The sequence below is a fragment of the Podarcis bocagei genome (assembly GCF_964188305.1).
Source record: "Podarcis bocagei genome assembly, chromosome: 8".
Taxonomy (NCBI): Eukaryota; Metazoa; Chordata; class Lepidosauria; order Squamata; family Lacertidae; genus Podarcis; species Podarcis bocagei.
In genome coordinates this window covers 48,424,425-48,446,324 of record NC_138133.1, presented here as the reverse complement: position 1 = coordinate 48,446,324, position 21,900 = coordinate 48,424,425, and the positions used below count along the sequence as shown (strand labels likewise).

At 42.0% G+C, this 21,900-nt stretch overlaps 1 protein-coding gene across 2 annotated transcripts in view; it reads left to right on the top strand.

The window, feature by feature from the left end:
* Positions 1-20,545, top strand: part of CDH2 (cadherin 2) — a 128,266-nt gene extending 107,721 nt beyond the window's left edge. For both annotated transcript variants that reach the window (XM_081206788.1, XM_081206789.1), the window contains exons 10-16: positions 2,311-2,567; positions 3,959-4,101; positions 5,425-5,658; positions 6,173-6,406; positions 7,798-7,937; positions 14,069-14,233; positions 19,105-20,545. In XM_081206788.1, coding sequence (XP_081062914.1) covers positions 2,311-2,567; positions 3,959-4,101; positions 5,425-5,658; positions 6,173-6,406; positions 7,798-7,937; positions 14,069-14,233; positions 19,105-19,311 — 1,380 coding nt within the window. In that variant the 3' untranslated portion in view covers positions 19,312-20,545. The remainder of the gene's footprint in view (positions 1-2,310; positions 2,568-3,958; positions 4,102-5,424; positions 5,659-6,172; positions 6,407-7,797; positions 7,938-14,068; positions 14,234-19,104) is intronic.
* Positions 20,546-21,900: the final 1,355 nt, after the last annotated feature.

Sequence of the window (21,900 nt, the reverse complement as noted above, 5' to 3'; positions counted from 1 at the left end):
CAACTGCACTGTTGCTAAATGGAATGTTCAGGCTGAGTTAAATTAAACTTTAAAATGTATATACCCGAACTATTTCCAATAGCATATATTACTATCTCCAAATGAATAAGGTCTTTTAGTATTACTTCTTGCATTAAAGAAGTCTAACTGATATATCATGGACATATAGACCAAGCAACAGTAGGTTATGTGAGCCGCTCCTACTTTGCTCTTGTTGTGTTGTTATTGTTGTTGTTTAGTTGTTTAGTCATGTCCGACTCTTCATGACTCTATGGACCAGAGCATGCCAGGCACTCCTGTCCTCTCTTGCTGTGTACTATCAAGCAATTATTAATTGGATTATAAAGTTTCACTTCTAAGAGGCTGGTGTAATAGGGCCTTGATTTTGAACAGAAGTATAGGATTGATGTGTTTCTGGTCCTTTGTAAACATTTATGATTCTGGGACTCAGATTTTGCACTTGCTTGAAGTTAATTGCATGCAAAGGTATGCTGCTTAAGATCAAACAACGTGTGTGCGCGCTTGTTTCAATCCAAGTCTGTCCCGGTGAGAGTTAAAGAGCAAAATTGATGCTTTAGTGAGAGGAATGCACCACAGTCCTTCTCCCCAGGGTTTCTTTCTTTCTTTCTTTCTTTCTTTCTTTCTTTCTTTCTTTCTTTCTTTCTTTCTTTCTTTTTGGCCCTACTAGTGTTTCCTTCCACTAGCAGAGTGTGATTGAAGGGATGGAGTCTGGATGACAGAGATTGGAGAGGAAAACCAACAGCCCTCTCCACCCGAGAGCTGATTTTGCTCTTAAAATTAGACTCACCAATTTAACAAGCCAGTCTACCACTATCATGTGTAGTTGGAACCTCTGAAAACCAATGGTTAAAAGGCTACAACCCAGTATTTAAATGCTACATTTGCATTTGTACATGCTCAGGTGTTAAAAAGCAGCAGGCAAAACACAACTCCACAACTGCTTGTGTGTGTGTGTGTGTGTGTGTGTGTGTGTGTGTGTGTGTGTGCGTGCGCTGCTGTTGCTGTTGCTGTTGTTGCTGCTGCTGTTGATATCATCTACACATGTCGGTGTATGATAGTGGGAATAGTCCTCTGACCTTCTGTATTTTCATACACCTAAATTAGCATCTCAACATGGACTCTTATGGCTCATGCCAGCATTCAAGCATTGAAAATTACAAATAAGTAGGATATTATAGGCATCCTTATGATTTTCAATAGAATATACATTTTTGAACCATGAAAATTGAATACTTTTTTTTTTAGTGGAATGTGAATTATGCTCTAAGAGAGCCACAGCCATTGTTCCACATGTTTCTAGACTCTGTAGCTGCACATTTCCAAGGGTACCAATTGTATCAGGTTCTGCCAATAAGAAGCACATGATTATGTGTTTTGTATTCGTGTGCAAATGATGTACTCGCAGTTCCAAACTAGAATGCTCTGAAATGGAAAACAGAACAGAGACACTGAAATCAAACCAAAGAGAAGCAAATTAAAGCCTCCAGAGTATAATCTGCTTGCAGCAGCTCAGTTTGTTTCAAATTAAATTCTTTATTTTAAAACTGTCAGAATAGAGGCAAAAAAAAGGGTAAAACTAGGTAAATAAATTAAATGTTGTGGAATCTCCCAAGAGAAGTGCTAAGCCCTTATTAGCTCTAATCCAGTTTAATGATTCCTGATGGAGATGTATTGTAGTAAGCAATCCTTTGCCAGTTTCCATGAAAAATTTCCATGCCTTGATTTCAGCAGCATAAGCTGTGTAGGGAGAAAATATATTCAGCTGTCCTTTAGCCCAAGGTGCCATAATGCAGTTATAATCTAAAAGAAACTTACAGGATTCTGAAGTAGTTAAGTTTGTTTTAGGTATATTTTAGGTTGCTTTTAAAGTTTCATTTTGCAAATCCCATTGTCCGAAAAAAGGCAAATATTAATGATAATTTGTTATACCCCCAGACAACGCAGAATATTTAATACCCAGGATCCATCAAAATCAGTGCAGATCTAAGGGCAAGACCCCCTCCCCCGAGAAGTGCTGCCCTGAAAGAGGACACAACACAATGGAAGAGACGGTTTAATTTTCAGGAGCAAGTTTGAAACCAGTGCTCATGGCCCCTGTGTTTTCAGTTACAATTCCCTAAAGACAGAAATTACTTTAAGAAGCTGCAAGTAATATTTTCCTTGTAGGCCATAAATAAATGTTTTCACCCCCCAACATGTCTGATAAACTGTCTGCTTAAAATGTTGAAAAATTCTGCAGCCCCATGACAAATGCAATCACTAACATAGTTCTCATTTTGCTTTTGCCAGCCTATTGATTTCGAGACCAATAGGATGTTTGTACTGACAGTAGCTGCAGAAAACCAAGTGCCTTTGGCAAAAGGAATTCAGCATCCTCCTCAATCAACGGCGACTGTATCCATTACAGTTATTGATGTGAATGAGAGCCCGATTTTTGTCCCAGTCACAAAGCTCGTGCGTCAGGAGGAAGGGCTACTTGCTGGCAAGGTCTTAACGTCCTTCACTGCTCAGGACCCTGATCGTTACATGCAGCAGACTACACTAAGGTACAGTAGGGCCTGCAACGGCCTTATACCTTTATAAATCTCTGTACATGAGAACCTTATACATCAAAATCTCTATGCATGAGCCTTGTAGCACTGCCAGAACCAGGCAGTTTAAAGGCAACGCTCGCCCCATTGCATTTAGTCCAGTGTGCCTAGCTGCACAAACCCTGGGTAGAATTGCAGAAAATGTGGGGGGCTGGAAATAGCAAGGCTCGGTACTTTCAGTACTCTGAAGCCTGTTCTCTCCACTGGCTCACTGCATGCCCCCCGTGTCATCTTGGGCCTTGATAGCATAGCAAGCCTCAAAATGGATTAACTTTAAACAGGTTAGCCGTCATGCTAATTAGGCTGCCTTCTGCTTAAATACCTAACAGCCAGCTGAGTTGGAATTCTAGGACAGACACATGAATGTCCTCATTATCTCCAGCCATTTCCAACAGCTGCTTAGTCTGTGCAGCTGAACGCTTAGCATGCTTCATAAGAAATTGTGCAACAGGGTCGGAGAAAATGTTGCCTTCTGGTTCCCCTACTGGTGAAGTAGCCCTAGCGTGACATGCCTGTTCTTTTGCAAGGCTTAGAGGGTAGGCAACAGGGCCAGCATCTGCTCTGTTACCTTGTATATTGGTGTTGGTATTCTTGCACCCAATTGAACATACTGGTAGCAGCCACACAGTGGTTTATCAGATCAGACTGATATGTGAACCATGGGATAAGATTGGATATGTGTTTGCACGTGTTCCCCTGTATAGGGAAAACTTGCATACCATTTGAGAAAGTTGCCATGATTACAAAGAAGCACATTAAGAGCTAGGTACTTCTCTTCCATTAGACCATCTTTCTCTAATTTTGTTTGTTTGTCACCTTTCCCTCCTTCCATATTATAGTTTCACCTTTCCTTGCCAGGAACCTGCTTGAAGCATTAGCGCTGCTCGAAACATCACACTGTCTTTCAGTTGGGTTCAGTCTAGGTTGAATGTGTTTCAGTGGAGCAGAAAGGTTATCTGTAAATGAGGGCTTTTAAAAACTTTGTGGATTGGAGCCCCACTAACCCTTGACCCAGTCCCAAGCAGCTGGTATTTATATCAAAATTCAGTGGGTTTGCGTTTGCAAAACAATAATGTAGTTTAATAATTCATCAGAGATAGCCAGTGATGTAACATTTATGTAAAATAGTTATATAATGCTTTCAAGGCAAATCTTTTAAATAGTATACAGCATTCACCCAGTGTGTATACCTAAGAATGCAAAAAAAGGGCAGACTCTTGATCAGCAGAATCTGTATAAATCCTTAACAACCACATCGTCTTGAGACGAGCCCTTCTTTTCTCTTCTTCATTTTATAAAGCACATTGGAAATCAATGTGGTGTGTGTTTTTGTTAAATTTCTGCAGGTACTCAAAACTCTCAGATCCTGCTAATTGGCTAAAGATTGATTCCATTAATGGTCAGGTAACAACAATTGGTGTTCTGGACAGAGAGTCACCACATGTGAAAAACAACATGTATAATGCTACTTTCCTTGCCTCAGACAATGGTATGTACCTAATGTCAAAGGTTTGTTTGCTTGTTCTAGTACCATTTTTTTCACCAGAGGGGGGGCACACTAAAATATTGATATAAATATGCACTAAAGTATAGCATCGTAATAGAGTGTAGTACACAAAAGACTCTTTCTGTACAGGTGTTAAATAGATCAGTTGCAAACAACCTGCAGCCTTCTGGGCCTCCCTGTCCCCCTGCATATCCCTTGGCCACCTTCCTCACCCTTAACTGCAGATCCTCAGTGTGCAGAACTCCATAGACTAACATTTGCAACAGCTTCAGCTCTAAGTATGTTTCCAAGGCTCATCCTCCCTTGCACCTATGGTGCCTATCTCAGTTTGGAAAAGTGCATAAAGGTGAGAGAGGCAGCATAGGAACATGCTGCAGGACTTTTTAAGATGGAGAGGGAAGGGAGAGGTAAAGACTGTGTGTGTGTGTGTGTGTGTGTGTGTGTGTGTGTGTGTGTGTGTGTGTAAAACAAGCCACACCTACAGCCAGTTCCATCAACACATCCCCCAACCACCTGTTGACCTCCACATATGGCCCTTGCGGGCAAAATGGTTGTCCACCTTTGTTGATACTTGCTCTTTATTTTGATTTGCCAACAGCCACCTAAAGCCTCTTTCTCCAATCATTCTCCCCACACTTTAGATGTCTCCTTACCTTCCCATGCCGCATAGGACCTCACAATTGCAACCTAATAGTGTGGCCCATCCAGCAGCAGTCTGAACTGCTTGCTTGCCATTTCCTGTTCATAGGCAGGTGTTGCTTTTCTTGTTTTTGCAGTGTCAGCCAGCTGCTTTTTATCCCATTATAAGAGATACCAAGCTACCATTTTATTTTTGTGCTCACTTGCCTTCATTCTGAATTAGCACACTTGTTTGCTCCCACTCTGGAAAAATTGTCGATGTTGGAAGCCTGGATAGCTCAGTTGGCTAGAGTGTGGTGCTGATAACACCAAGGTTGCAGGTTCAGTCCCTGTGTTGGGCAGCTGAATATTCCTCCATTGCAGGGCGTTGGACTAGATGATCCTCAGGGTCACTTCCAACTCGACGATTCTATGATTCCACAAAATATTTTTTGCAGTGAGGTGAAAATCTTCTGCAAAGAGCTCCCATGCCCTTTCTTAGTTTCAACACAACCCTAATTTTGCAGAGCAAAGTTATGCTTTGCAACAAATCTATATAATTAATATTATCATGCGCACTCATAATTCATGTGTTTGTATATGTGCAATAAATAATGTAACCTCCTTTTTAATGTAACCCCTTTTTAGTAGAAAGCAGGCTAATGTTACTTTTCCTTGTTCTGTAAGGAATCCCTCCAATGAGTGGGACTGGCACACTTCAAATCTATCTCCTCGACATCAATGATAATGCTCCCCGAGTGGATCCTCAAGAAGCCACAACTTGTCAAACGCTGCAACCCAATGCAACAAACATCACAGCCATAGACGATGACATTGATCCAAATGCCGGACCCTTTGCCTTTGAACTGCCACATCATCCTTCCAGTGTTAGGAATAACTGGACCATTATTCGTATTAGTGGTAATGTGCATTGGTTTTTTGAAAAATGAATATTTGCATCTTTTGGGGGTTATGTTCAGTAGCCAGTTCCCCATCTGATTGGGCATGTGACCTGGCAACCCAGTGTAATTTAATTCAAACGAAAAGGGTGGTGTAAGTCAAACTCTCTTTTAAAGGTTTCTTTTCCTTCTACCTGGCTTAGGCTGGCTTAGCCAGCAGTAGCCCAGATTGTGAGCAGAGTTTGGAACTGGTGTTTATTATGCCAGTTTAACACTGGTTCCCCATACTTAGGATTGCTCCCTAATTCTGTTTGTGGCATCAGAGAGACTGACTTAAAAGGTTAGAATCCACATACTCTGGTTTTCTTACATGACTATAACTTAGTGGAAAACTGAGGGCCACTACCTACGTTTAGGTAGAAGTGCACTTAAAAATAACTTCAGATACAGTTCTGAAAGAGGTCCTAGAACAGACATTTCTCCAGTCATTTCATGCCCACATAAAGCATATTTACATAGTTTGTTTTCTTGTTCAGGTGACCGAGCCCAACTGGCTTTGAGGATCAAGTACCTTGAGGCTGGCATCTATGACGTTCCAATAATAATAACAGATTCTGGGAATCCTCCCAAGTCCAGCACGTCTATTTTGAAGGTGAAAGTTTGCCAGTGTGATTTAAATGGAGACTGCACTGATGCCGACAGGATTGTAGGTGCAGGGCTGGGCACAGGGGCCATCATTGCAATTCTCCTCTGCATCATCATACTACTCGGTAAGTCTTGGGGCCATGTGACCAGTGATATGTAGTGCCTCGTAAAGTAAGATGCAAAGATACATGTTTCAACTGATACGGTCTTTCCAAAGGATAGGCTATAGATTTGTGTGTCTGCAGGTGGTCTACTAATGGTCCGTCGAGAACTATTATTATTATTATTATTATTATTATTATTATTATTATTATTGATTAAATTTCTATAGGACCCTTCATTTGAGGCTCACAGGGCGGTTCACAATATAAAAACACAAAAATACACACTGTGATAACAAATGAAAACAATTACCCCCCTCCCCCCAGTTTAAAAGGCCATGGACTATTTAATTAGCCAAAGGCCTGGGCGCTTAAAGATCTGTAACGAAGGGGCCAAGCAAGCCTCCCTGAGGAGAACATTCCACAAACAGGGAGCTGCAGAAAATGCCTGTTTTCATGTTGCCACCCTCCAGACTTCTCAGGGACAAGGCACGCAAAGAAAGGCCTCAGATTATAATCAGAAAGCCGGCTTGGGTCTTGTGACATGCTGAAGCTAGTAATCCCTTAATGGAATATTTTGTTTTACTCTGCCATCACATGGGTTATCTAGTTTGCTTCGTTTCTACACTCATTGTAGTTTCTGAACTGCTTTCATCACAACTATAAGGTGATTTCTTTGCATTTGGAAATGGTGAGCAGTTGATCATTCCATGGCAGAGCTTCAGTTCATGGCCTCTTTTTGGAAAGTTATCTTCACAAGGGATCAGATTCAGAATTAACTGGAGTCTATATAGCTACCATGGCGATAGCGTTAGTACATCTCTCTGTACATATGTATCTTTACTTCAAAGACCAGAAGGACTGTATATCGTAGATAGTAGTGTTTAGCTTTGTCTTGTGGCTGGACACAATAAACCCTGTGCTGCTTTGATGTGGGTGGGAGAGAAGTTGGTCCCTTAACCAGAGACTCTGGAAGAAGCTATTCTGCTGGGATTAGGAAATCGCTGAAGACTTTGCTGGGGCTCCTCATACTCTGCTGATACATCACACTAGTTGAGTGTCGTGAACAATCAACTGACTTTCACAAGTCACCAACATACAGTATATGTCAGATTTGCATTTGACCATTTAGACTTTACAAAGACATGTGCATCCAGTAGTTTTCTTCTCCTTACCCTGCTTGAGATCTTTAAAATGCAAATCAGCCATTAGTATTGAATGTACTAATTTCATGCACTTTCTAAAACAGATTGAGAACCTTTGGCCCTCCAGATGTTACTGTACTCCAGCTCCCATCAGCCTCATGACCAATAATCAGGGATGAATGAAGTTGGGAAGGACCACAGGGTCCCCATGTGTTTTTAAAACAGTAGTAATCTGAAAATGAGCTAATATCCGCTTTTGCTCTTCTATAGTTCTGGTTCTGCTGTTTGTTGTTTGGATGAAACGTCGTGATAAGGAACGTCAGGCCAAACAACTGCTCATTGACCCTGAAGATGATGTAAGAGACAATATCCTGAAGTATGATGAAGAAGGTGGTGGAGAAGAAGACCAGGTGAGAAATGGGCTCCTAGTTACTAATAGCACAATGAGACCAACAATGAGAAAACAGCTGGAAACTGGGATGGGTTGGGGGATATAGAAAGTCTTGGAAATAATCCAGAAAAGTCTTTGTGTGCATATACTGAGACCAGCAACAAGATTTGTTCTGGACCCAAATATTGACATTTCTTCCCAGTACTTGCCCACTATCCAAAACCGGGGTTTTCAACTTATTTCAGATTCATTCCAGATGCAAGACAGAACATCACATTTTACACATTTCTATGTGTTTGGAAGCAGCAGCCCAGAGCATCAAAAGAGGCTAATTCTTTCCTTTGTAAGGAGAAGGCAGGGTTATTGATTGCTTCCATGAGCTTTCCCCAACTTCCATTTGATCCTTCTGGAGGCAGACATAATCATTAAATAACAATTAAAGTTGGCTGCAGAACACTTGGGAGTACTAAATGGGGATAATTTAGCGGAACCACCTGCAACATCGGGGCCCAGTACGGGCCACATGTTCTCCTGCAATGATTTTGCAAAGTTTTTTGCAGATAAAATCGCCCAGATTCGGGAAGAAGTAGACTCCACCGTGGGAGCAGGGCCGGGGCGGGAGAGTGCTAGAGTTCTGTCTAGTCAAGTTGAGTGGGATCAATTTCAATCTGTTACCTCCGAGGATGTGGACAGGCTGCTTGGACGAGTGAAACCAACCACCTGTCTCCTGGATCCTTGCCCATCCTGGCTTATAAAAGCTAGCCGGGAAGGACTGGGCGATGGGCTTCGTGGGGTGGTGAATGCTTCCCTCCGTGAGGGAGCCTTCCCAGACCCGCTGAAAGAGGCGGTTATTAAACCGCTTCTTAAAAAACCATCTTTAGATGCGGCCACGATGGCCAACTATCGCCCAGTCTCAAATATTCCATTCCTGGGCAAGGTGATTGAGCGAGTGGTTGCTGAACAACTCCAGGCACGCCTGGAAGAAGCGGACCATTTGGATCCCTTCCAGTCGGGATTCAGGCCTCATCATGGGACTGAAACTGCCTTGGTCGCACTGGTTGATGATCTCCGGCGGGCTAGGGACAAAGGTGAGAGCTGTTTCCTAGTTCTGCTGGATCTCTCAGCGGCGTTTGATACCATCGACCATAGCATCCTTCTGGACCGTCTTGAGGGGCTGGGAGCTGGGGGCACTGTTATACAGTGGTTCCGCTCCTTCCTCCTGGGCCGTGTTCAGAAAGTGGTGGTGGGGGATGAGTGTTCAGACCCTTGGGCCCTCACTTGTGGGGTGCCTCAGGGTTCTGTCCTCTCCCCCATGCTTTTTAACATCTATATGAAGCCGCTGGGAGAGATCATCAGGAGGTTTGGGCTGGGTGTTCATCAGTATGCGGATGACACCCAGCTCTACCTCTCTTTTAAATCAGAACCAGTGAAGGCGGTGAAGGTCCTGTGTGAGTGTCTGGAGGCGGTTGGAGGATGGATGGCGGCTAACAGATTGAGGTTGAATCCTGACAAGACAGAAGTACTGTTTTTGGGGGACAGGAGGCGGGCAGGTGTGGAGGATTCCCTGGTCCTGAATGGGGTAACTGTGCCCCTGAAGGACCAGGTGCGCAGCCTGGGAGTCATTTTGGACTCACAGCTGTCCATGGAGGCACAGGTCAAATCTGTGTCCAGGGCAGCTGTTTACCAGCTCCATCTGGTACGTAGGCTGAGACCCTATCTGCCTGCGGACTGTCTCGCCAGAGTGGTGCATGCTCTGGTTATCTCCCGCTTGGACTACTGCAATGCGCTCTACGTGGGGCTACCTTTGAAGGTGACGCGGAAACTACAACTAATCCAGAATGCGGCAGCTAGACTGGTGACTGGGAGCGGCCGCCGAGACCATATAACACCGGTCTTGAAAGACCTGCATTGGCTCCCAGTACGTTTCCGAGCACAATTCAAAGTGTTGGTGCTGACCTTTAAAGCCCTAAACGGCCTCGGTCCAGTATACCTGAAGGAGCGTCTCCACCCCCATCAGTCTGCCCGGACGCTGAGGTCCAGCGCCGAGGGCCTTCTGGCGGTTCCCTCACTGCGAGAAGCAAAGCTACAGGGAACCAGGCAGAGGGCCTTCTCGGTAGTGGCGCCCGCCCTGTGGAACGCCCTTCCAGCAGATGTCAAAGCGATAAACAACTATCTGACATTCAGGAGACATCTTAAGGCAGCCCTGTTCAGGGAAGTTTTTAACGTGTGACATTTTACTGTATTTTTGGTTTTTATGGAAGCCGCCCAGAGTGGCTGGGGAGGCCCAGCCAGATGGGCGGGGTATAAATAATAAATTATTATTATTATTATTATTATTATAAGCTCACTTCACCTCCTATCCTTCACTAGCATAATCACAGGCAAAGGTGCTTGTTTTCAGAGATGGTACAGAGCCATGAAAACCACATGGGAAGATGGTCACTAGGAGAAACGATGCTTTTTGCCTTTAAATTGAGGCTTCAACCAGCACTTAGTATAATGTGTGTGCTGAATGACAAATCTGAAAATGAGTCATAGCAGTGGGAGGAAGCCAGCTTTTCCTTCTCTCATTCTCTTCCACTGCAAATAATGATACATCTGTAGCAAATAATAGAGACCAAAGGACTTATAAACTCATGGTGTTTGGTCCATGATCCCATCAATGTTATGGGTCAGGTTCTGGGTTGAAAAGTGTTCAGTTTTGCTTTATACTAGGCTAAGTGTAGCAGCCTTAGATAATGGAACAGTTCACTTTGGAGTGAAGAACACAGCGTTGAAATCTATATCCTATCAGAGACCATTGGATGTTTTAATATCTACAGATCATATTTGCCCTTAAGATTAAATCTGAATAGTTCTTTTGGAGAAGTATTAGTGTAAAATATAAAAAGGGGAAAAACTTAACGGAGCTTGTGCAGTAACATAAAAGCAGAGACGAAGAGTGAGTATTTTAATTACTGAAAGCTGTTCATTAAGGTTCACGCTTCAGTTCTCAAAACATTTAGCCCACAACAGATATTTTTTAGGGTAAAATAATTGGCTATATGCAGTTTTAGAAATGTGATTTCTTTTTGTTTTCTGAGCATTGCAACAAAATCCTTAAGAGTAAAGAAAAAGTTCTGTGTGGAATGTATAACAGTATACTACACAGAAATATTTTTAATTATCTTTGTTTAACTTTTCACTATGTGACCCTGTACCTATGAGTAGATGAATTTTAATAATTTTATCAGTATGAATTTCAGCTGGTGCATCTCCTCAAAAGTGTCAGGCCTGACAAGAAGCTTTGCTAAAGACACTACATATTACAGCATTAAAAAACACCACACGCAAACATTCACTATATATGTGGTGCAGTGGTTACTTTCAGGAAGTGCCAGTAGTCTAGAAAGAAAGTTTCATCCACCAAAGGCATGGGTAGGCAAACTAAGGCCCGTGGGCCGGATCCAGCCCAATCACCTTCTAAATCCAGCCCTCAGACAGTCCAGGAATCAGCATGTTTTTACATGAGTAGAATGGGTGCTTTTATTTAAAATGCATCTCTGGGCTATTTGTGGGGCATAGGAATTCTTTCTTTTTCTCTTTTTTCCCCAAAATATAGTCTGGCCTCCCACAAGGTCTGAGAGACAGTGGACTGGCCCCCTGCTGACCCCTGGTCTATGCCATCTGCCTTGGCAAGAAGCATAGTGCTGAAAGATATCTGATCTGCCAGGGTTTTCACACAAAAGGCCCACAGAGGCCATTGTGGATGACACAGGCTTCCCTCTTGGAGAAAAGGCCTTGATGCTGCTGGGAAGCCAGGGTCATACATGTTACCAGCCTTGGGCAGAAAGAGAGAGACTGACCATTTGGCTTTTGAGTTATCAAAAGGACCAGCAAGGCACCTAAAAGCTAAAGGGAAGAGAATTCAGCAGTACAAAAACAGCACAGGTCAAAATTCAAGACATGGGATGACTTGGGTCTCGTTCCTTCATTTTCTGCTAGGGAGAAAGTATCATTCTCTACAATTGCTCTCAGCTTCTAAGAGCTCTGGCCCAGGCCCTGCATGCCACCTCCATGGTTTATATTGGGGCACAAAATATTATTGCCATCCTACTTCACAGTGTGCAAGCAGGGCTCTCCATGCACAGGTTGTCACCTTATTTAGAGAGGCAAAGGAGTGTCTGCAACTGTGCTCACTTGTCAGAAGCATTAAGCAGTTTTTCACAGGGACAGCTGATCTCAGGGTAATCAGAGTTAGCACTGCAGGAACCACCTCCATTCAATACATTCTGCAAAGTACACCTAGATGGATTCATTATTTTGAGCCATTGAGTATGTATTCTGTCTTCTTGAGAGCCACATGAGAGTCTTTCAGGCATAATCCCAACACCAACTTGGGAGTACCAATACTCCCTTCCTTTCTGTGGCTCTAAAACAGGCATAGGCAAACTCCGGCCCTCCAGATGTTTGGGACTACAGTTCCCATCATCCCTGACCACTGGTCCTCTTAGCTAGGGATGATGGGAGTTTTACTCCCAAACATCTGGAGGGCTGGAGTTTGCCCATGCCTGCTCAACACTGACACTGTTTACACCAGAGGTATGTAACCTGGTGCCCTCTATCATTCTGGGCTGCCATCATTCCTGACCATTGGCCATGCTTGGCTGAGGCTGATGTGAGTTGTAGTTCATAACATCTGGAGGGCATCAGGTTACCTATCCCAGGTTGTCTAGGCCATTATGAAAGCTGGTCACTCAGAATGACTCCCTTCTTGGAAAATCAGCTTACCATAGTTTCAGTTCAAAAGGACCTCAACCTCTGCCAGAGCTTTCACCAAAATGTTTTCACCTGCTACGTTTATAGCTCCGGTTACTTTTATCACAACAAGCAGGGAATAGTATATATTAATTAAACTAGGAGAAGAGATTTGACTTCAACAACCATTTGTAAATTCTTAGTTAATACATTGCAGAATGTTTCTCATCCTATTTACTCTGCACTGTCTCTTTTGACACAGTGATCCTTTCTGGGATGTGGGGTGGTATGGGCCAGCCTGCTATGCAAAAGAAAGCACAAGAGTCATAATGTTTTACCAAGATCTACCTTATGCCTGGGGGTTGTGCCTTTTCTCTCCTGAAAGCTGAGAAGGATGTGTGAGAAGGATGTGGCAGTTGTTAAATACCTTATTTGCTTGTTTGGATCCACTGGTGGTGAAAAAGATAAACAGGATGAGGATGTGGATTTATATGTCTGGTTTTTCCTATTCCTTACCCTGTGATGACACATACAGAAGGTAAAATAATGAAATCTAGAATATCTCCTGAATGCAGTCCCAGATATTTAATAATCCCTTCAGAGGACCTTGCATTTCTAGAACCATCTATTTTTAATTAAAATGGTGGCTGAATATTAGATGGGCACTTTCGCCTGAAAATTATTTGTGGTCGCACAGGATGTCATCCAGTTTGGTGTTGATGAAAAGCTATCTTGACAGTTCCTCTCCATCTTACATCTAAAAGGTAGCCTATGCAAACAGCAGCTGACATGGTAATTCATGGACTCTATGACCTTGCATTGCATGTGATATATCACATGGCTGAATGCTTTCCCAATTTTTTTTTTAAAAAAAACACACAAACTTTTGGTTGGATTACAACTTGCATCATCCCTAACCATTACCAGTGTTGGTTGGAGCTGATGGAACATGTTGTCCAAAAGCATCTACAGGACTTTGCCATTCTCCAAATATGTTATCCAGATCTGCAGAGTTCTGTCCTTGTTTGTGTTTCAGAATGAATATGTCTAGCATTTTATTTGTGTTACAGAGGAGTCAATATTGGCAACTTTCTGCATATATTAAATAGGTATTTTACTAGGCAAATTGTTTAGTCACAGATGAATGCTACTTCTGAATCTGTTTCACAGTAGAAAATGGATGAGGTGTAGCACAAAGCAGCCAACTGGAATGACATTGTAAATGGAGACAGGGACACTATGGAGGCAATAAGCATTCTGTTTTACTCTAAATGGATATGTGTGTGAGATGAAGATAAATTCAAGATACATTCTGAATTGGTTTTATAATTCTCAATATATGCATTCATTTGTAGGAATGGAATTTCCCTTGCTAAATTCTCAAAACATTGTGATTGCCTATTACTTTCACAGGACTATGATTTAAGTCAGCTCCAGCAACCAGACACTATAGAACCAGATACCATCAAACCTGTCGGAATAAGACGACTTGATGAAAGACCTATCCATGCAGAACCTCAATATCCGGTCAGATCAGCAGCTCCTCATCCTGGGGACATTGGAGACTTCATTAACGAGGTAAAATAAGGAGAGGAGGAGAAATAAAGATTCATTTTAGCACCTATTAGACACCATCTGTGCAGACAATGAATAATAGCTTTTACATTTGAAGAATAATATTTTTTTTAAAAAAGTTGCTTATACAATGAAAATTATCTGGTTTGGTAGACATAAATATGGTTCTTTTTAAGCACATGGAAATTTAATTAAATCATTCAAACTGAAAAAGGGAAATGCATCAATTAACTTTTGTGTGCTGATATTAATTACATTCATAATATGTTATCAGTCTTAACCACAATATATCCAAGAGGGATTATTCACTGGGTTCCACGTAATAAATAGACTAGCAAAGTGATAGCTTAGCCTACATTCATGTATTAATTCCAATTCATAACACAGGAAGTTCATTCTTATTTTCCTCACACATCACCCTTTGAATTCCAAAAACAGGAAATTCAGTACTTCTACAAAGACCAAAAGTTCCATCAAATAAGATTAATGTGAGGATAGCAAAATTAATGTTACATAAATGCTTTAAACACTTGCCTTGCTGTGGAGCTTTAAGTGCCTTTGTGCATTAATACATAGCCAGGATATATCTCTATACAGGCAGTGCTATGTAGGATTACCAGTGTTTCTTGTGCTTTTTATGTTACTTTTGCCATTGACCAAATTTTATGGTGTGTGTAAATGCCTACTTGAATGCGATTTGAGGAACTAGGCTTTGATCTGTTCTTTGTGCATAGTGCTTTGGAAACTATAATAATATTGAACAGAAGAAGTAATCTGAATATAAATTAAAACATAAAAATGTTGGGTGGTCATAGACGTTGCCCTGCATTTCTGTTATTGAATACATGAATAAGCAACATAACATTGAATAGGAACTTTAATGCAAATGAAAGCGAATACTGTAGGAAAGCAACATAAATATGGAGAAGTTTTAAGTATAAGATCACAGTTATGTAGTCTTGTGTTGGTTTTATGTCACTTATTCTTGAAAACTGGGCTACAAAAGTAGCCCATTTCCAAGGTGTGCCTTTGACTAAACAAAAGGACTGGGTTGATTAGGCAATATGATGCTACTGTTACCAGAATTTAGTTCCCATCAGCTGTATGCATACACCCCTGACCTCCATGGTGCCAATCAAGTACTTCAGCAAATTTGCTTTGCCAATTAGAGGACCTCAGCACCTGCCCGGATTTCCTGGGTCCAACTCAAGCACACTCGGTTACTCCTGTTCACCCAGGCTTCAGCTCATGACAGAATGGAGATCAACCTTTCTGGTGATGGGAAATCTCATCACTGAAGTGCTACTGACATGACCATGGTGCTGGGCTTTCCTGGCCATGTCCCAAAGGGGGGATTTTTGTGTGCAAGGCTAAAATGCGACTGACTTTCCTGTCTGTGGTAGGGATGCTTGATACTGGTTCCAGTTACGATTCAACACATTTGCACTTCACAAATTTTAACTATTCCCAAGCCATTACGTCTTTAATGACATTTCAAATCAGACTGAAAACTCATTGAGCCACTTCACTCCCTGGAGTTACTGGTCTTTGTCATTAATGTTAGTTGGATTTATACATAAAATGCTTTTTGTTTGAGGAGAGTCCTTCCCAGAAGTGTAAATCACGCTGACTTTGAAGATGAACTGGTGATAAATGGGTTGTGGTGGTGATGAAGATAAAATGAATCTTATAGGGGTGCTGACTGGGGCAGGGACAGGCTTGGGGTGGGATTTTCCGCCACCCACAGCCCACCAAATAGATCACTTAGTTCTAGAATGGGACAGATTTCAGGGCACTGTGTTGATGATTCCCCACAACTCAACACATCCCCCCAAAAATCCAATTCACATAGTTCAAGGCATAGCTTGTAGGGTGTGCTAATGATTCTGCACACACTTCGCAACCCACACACACACTTTGTCCAGGAAAAAAATAAGCAATTTGCATTATTAATTCAGGCCCCAGTACAAACAGGGTGATAGAAAAATTAACTGATCATTTTATAATAAATAATAAAATGTTATTACAAAAATAGGTGCATCAGGCTCACCTCTGGTGCATCAAGCTCATCTTTTAACGTTCACAAAATACAAGTCATGCCCATTTTTTGGTTATGTTAATAAATACCATAAATTTTACATTAAGATGTAAACAGTGACTATGCTTTCTGTGTGTGTTTGGCTAAGTCACAGGGAGCAAAAAATGTGTGAGAGGAGGGTTAACAACAAAACAATGAAGGTTAAAGGTGGTTAATGGCTAACATAATCACTTCAACAGTGAATTAGTGAGACAGAAGGTAAAGTGAATACACATTTCAGCAGCACTTACCGTAGTTAGCAGACATGCAAGATCAAATCCTGAGGAAGAGGGATGCTGGCTAAATCATATCGGAACAAATGCATCATATTAAAAAAACCATAATGTTAGGGAAGGTCACTGCAAGCAAGTCTACAAAGAGAGCAAGCAAGCAGACTGGGCATTTCCTCACAGTTATAAAATTAACTACAGGCAGAGAACCAGGTACACTGCATACAGGTGCTTTAAGAGCAAAGAGCTGGATGTGATTCAAGAGAGTTCAGGTAGATTTTGGGATTTTAGATGCATGTTCTCTACCTCCCAGACTGCAAATGGGAAATCCAATCACCCTACGTGCATATTTTTGACAGTATAAAATGGAACTTCGTGTCACTCATAGCAACTGAAGTAGACAGCTCAAATTGTTCAATTGTTCTTCATTTCCAAATTATATTCTGCATTTAGGTATGAAATGTAAAGCCTTTAGGCTGTATGTTGAAGATTGTTCTGGATACAACAAAGTAAAAAACCTATTTCTCAAATGGTTATTTGCCAATTTTTTTTACTTTATGGATCAGATTTTATAAAAAATTAAGCTGTCCTTTTTCAGTGCTCCAGTGTTAAATCTAGGTACCAATTTATACTGTTTAGAATATGAAATGCTTGTTTTGCTGTAAATGCAAATTTGAGGCAACTTCAGCAGAGTCTCTGTAAAACTGCCTTTCAGAGGCCTCTTCTCCACCAGACAGTTTGCACATTAAGTGCAGCCTCTGGAACATTGAATTTTTCATTGCAGTTTTATCCTATAAACTCTATAGCACCAGCAGTTTTATATCATCATCTGCTAGCGGTAGATGCTGAACTAAGAGAATCTAACTCCCAGCTTGAAAGGACTTAAGAAGATTGCTCTGTCCGTTGTTGATGTAGATGGCTGACACACAACAGTGCTCTTGCTACCTTAGAAAAGATACATTTGCCTGCTGAAGCCTTAAACGCCCATCCTAGAGCCAGGTAAGCTGGCTTTACTGGTAATGATGGCAGCAGGACTGAAATGAGACCTCGCACTCCAGGCCAGCACAGCAGTGCATATTCACAAGGTTGCTATCATGCAGTCTTCCCCAACCTGATGCCCTTTGTTGTGATTTATATTACAAGTTTTACAGACCCCCAGAATGATGTAGCTTGCGGCTGATGGGAACTGTAGTAAAAATGTTCTGTAAGTCACGAGGTTGGAGGAGGCTGTTAATGCTTTTTTCAGAATTCTTAGCCATTTGCATTTGTGATTTGCTTTCGAAAACATATGTGCCAGAGAGGTTGGCCTCTCTGTTTGCTTTTGGAGCTTTAGCCAGATGACCTTGTCCACTTCTCAGTTTGTGCCTTACAAACGTGAGACATTGCTTCAGTTTATACGAGGGGGGGGGGGAAACAGGAACAATAGATCCCAAAAAAATGCATATAATTGCACTGTGTTAAACAGCATAAACTAATGAATTAGATCCAGATGTTTCGAATTGATATCATCCATATGGCATTATACAAATGTAGGGCTATTTATTTGCCAGCACCTTTCATCTAGACTCACAGAAAGTGGATGCCTAATCCTATCTGTGCAGATAGAGATGGTCTTCTGTGTCTACTGCATTTTCTTCACATAAATGCCAATGATTACAGGAGGTGAGGGAGGGGGAGGGAGGCAAATAACAGAGGCTCTTTCCAACACTTCAATCAGTGACCCAGCCTGCTTCCCCCTGAGCTCATCTTCTCACATCTGCTTCTATTGCTGAACCCACACAATAGCACCAGCCTGTCAAATTTTTGCTCCTGTGCATGTCTTTGGATGCAGCATTTGATCAGGTTCATTTGAATCCCTGGGCGTGCCCGTTACGACTGTTTGACAGTTTCATTTAATAGGTGACCATGGGAACTTCGCACGCTGAGTTTGCAATATTTGATAGGTTTTGCTTGATCTCTAGATTCAGGCTGCTTGAATTAGCATAATTTGAGAGCTGCCGGGATTTGTGCTTGTGTTCCTGATGTTGGCTGGCGTATCTGTGGCTGTGTTTACATGATCAAAAGCAAAGGGTTTCGCATTACCTGGTGACACTTCCAGCTGTTCACAAACTTGTTAATGCCTGCAGTTGCTTCCCTCCTCCCTTCCTCCTCTTCTTCGTAATACAATTTTTATTGCATTTCCCAATTCTTACAAATTGACTTCAAATTAAATAGTTACATTGTTTCGTGGATTGACTTCCCACCCACACCGCCACAGTGTTTTTGTTCAAACCATTTTCTGCAGCATTATATATCAAGCTCTTATCTGTTACAGAAATCCCTCTAATTCAATTCTTCTGCTGCTCCTATTTCGAATCCTGCCCGCAATTTCATTTGACCGTAGTGATTTTTCGGATAGTCCAAAAAAGGCCTCCATTCTCCTCTTCTTCATCAAGGGGGGACAGTCAAGTTCAGGGAAATGGCATTTTCCCTGGTGGTCCCATTTCCCTTCAAATGCAGGTGTAGAAATAACCTAGGGGTGCTATCCTCACTTCATTATTTCCCCTCCTTTCTGTCTTTCGTTACAGGGACTTAAAGCAGCAGACAATGACCCTACAGCCCCTCCTTACGACTCCCTTCTAGTCTTTGACTACGAGGGCAGTGGGTCCACAGCTGGGTCACTGAGCTCCCTCAACTCTTCGAGTAGTGGTGGTGAGCAAGACTATGACTACCTAAACGATTGGGGCCCACGTTTCAAGAAACTTGCCGATATGTACGGAGGAGGCGATGACTGAACACGGCGAGCGGAGGAGGCGATGGCTGGATGTTGCGTTTGGACAAGTACAAACCTTTCCACTGGTATTCCCAACAAGCGTACAGAAGCTAGGCTTTAACTTTGTAGTCTACTAGCACAAGTGCTTGCTGAAGGCTTTGGCATAGGCTGCAAACCTATTTGGGCTCACTGGGAATATCAGTCATCCAATGCTGTTTGGAAAAAAAAGGAAAACAAACAATTGAGCTCAGTTACACTTGAATTTTACAGTACAGAAGCACTGGGATTTTATGTGCCTTTTTGTACCTTTTTCAGATTGGAATTAGTTTTATGTTTAAGGCTTTAAATGGTACTGATTTATGAAAAGATGAGACAAACCACATTGGGGTGGGGAGAAAGTTCAATCACCAATATGCTTCAACATGCTTTTGTTACATTGCATTGCTTTTATTAAAATAAGGAAATTGGAAAAAGAAAAAAAAAACCTCATGGGGAAATTTTGTTATTTGGGGGAGGGGGGGAGAAGGCCATGAAGATGAAAAAAAATATGTACAATACTTCTAGTTTTAGATGATAGGGTTTTTCACTAAAATTCTAAAACTTATGCAGCTGGTTGCAAATAAAGGGAGTTTTCATATCACCAGTTTGTAGCAGAACTGATTTTCTTTTCTTATGATAGAATGTTAGACACATTTTGGTCTTAATCCATATACACATTTTTTTAAGCATTTTACAATACTTTTTTTCCCACTTCACTGTAAAAAAATGGTATGTGTACATAATGTTTTATTGGCATAGTCTATGGAGAAGTGCGGAGACTTCCGAACATGTGTATGTATTATTTGGACTATGGATTCAGGTTTTTGCATGTTTATATCTTTCGTTATGGATAAAGTATTTACAAACAGGTTGCAAACAAGTGACATTGATTCAATTGTTGAGCTGTAGTTAGAGTACTCAAGGTTTGGGTTTTTTTAATTATTTTGTTTTCGTTTTTATTTGTTTGGGGAGGGAGAAAAGTTCTTAGCACAAATGTTTTACATAATTTGTACCAAAAACAAGCAAACAAAATGAAGACAGAGAGATAAAACTCAAGGGATAGCCTGATACTGATGGCTCAAGCAATTACACAGTATGTTAAAAAGAGCTTTTAAACCAGAGAGACGTCTGACAACAGCTTTGCCTCTGTATTATGTACCAGAATATAAATGATACACCCCTGACCCCAATGTTCTGAATAAAATGCTAATTTTGGATCTTGTGACTGGATTGAACTTCTTTCCACTTGAAGAGCATGAATTGGAATTTTTTAAAAAAATCAGGAAACGCTAACAGAAAAGCCTTAACATTTCATTCAGAAGGCTAACAAAAATATTTTAATACTTCCTTGTCTTTTGATCCAGCAAATGCCCTTGTTGAAGTGAGGACACCAATCAATAGACAGAGGGGTCACATCATGACAAGGTCTTCCCCTTATTTACTACAGTGAAGGAAGCATTTCTGCACAGAAACTTTTGCAAGCACCAAGATGCCTCTGTCATTTCATTGAGTAGGGAAGCATGCATCTCTGAGCAGATGAAGTACTGAGCTATGGTTACAGTGATGTGAAGATTAGGCCACATCTCTTACATAAGCCCCATTGGAATGAATGTGAATTGTATTATAAAAACACAGGTGCATGGTATCGCGGGAGCTAAAACTTGGGTGTAAAGCCTGTTTAGAGACCTCCAAAGGGAGGATCCCATGAAAGTGAGAAACTGAAAATTTTTGCAGGCCTCCTTGAATTAGCCCAGAATTCTGACATATTGTTGGTGAATGCAACAGATACAATATGATAATGGAATGACTTTGGGAAGTGGGAATTAGTGTGCCAATCAGTAGGTCTATGTCGGAGGGTAGTGGGGGCGGTGAAGGCTCCAGCTTGTGGACAGATCCTGAATGTTGCCACCCTGCCATTCAGTTGGTGTCACCATGACATCATGGAACTTAAAAGGAAAGAATCAAGGTTGATCTCCCCATTGTTTCTTTCCCTCCTTTGTTGTCATGACATGGTGGGAAGCTCCCCCTTTTCTTTTGCAGCTTGCCTGAGTGCCAGTTCAACCAACCCATGTCTGCAAAGGCCCAGTTGGGCCTTGCATTCAGCATTGAATTGAAATTCATCACCCAATGCAAACCCAAGTGGGAACTCACGGGTAAAGCGGATCCAAGCAGAACCTGCATTGGGCCCCATATTAGAAAATGCTGAATGGTACCCAATGGGGAGCACATTCTAATGGAGGGGTTGGCAAGGTTTACCTCCATGGGCCGGATTGCGCGTGAGCGCGCACACCTGTGATTTCCATCGTCTGCGCAGACGCGATTTCCGGTGCCGCAGAAGCAAGTCCCCATGCCGCGTTGTGCCAGTTTAGCGCAGTGCGCGAGGACTCACCGAGCAGGCAGCTCGTGGGCCGGTTAAACAACCCCCATGGGCCGCTTGTGGCCCATGGGCCTTAGGTTGCCTACCCCTGTTCTAATGCTCCTGGTCATTCTTTTGCAGCTGCAGCTATACGTGTCTCATAACTGACTTCAGATGTGGGGAAGATGGGCATAGCTGGAGTGGGGGGGAACAACC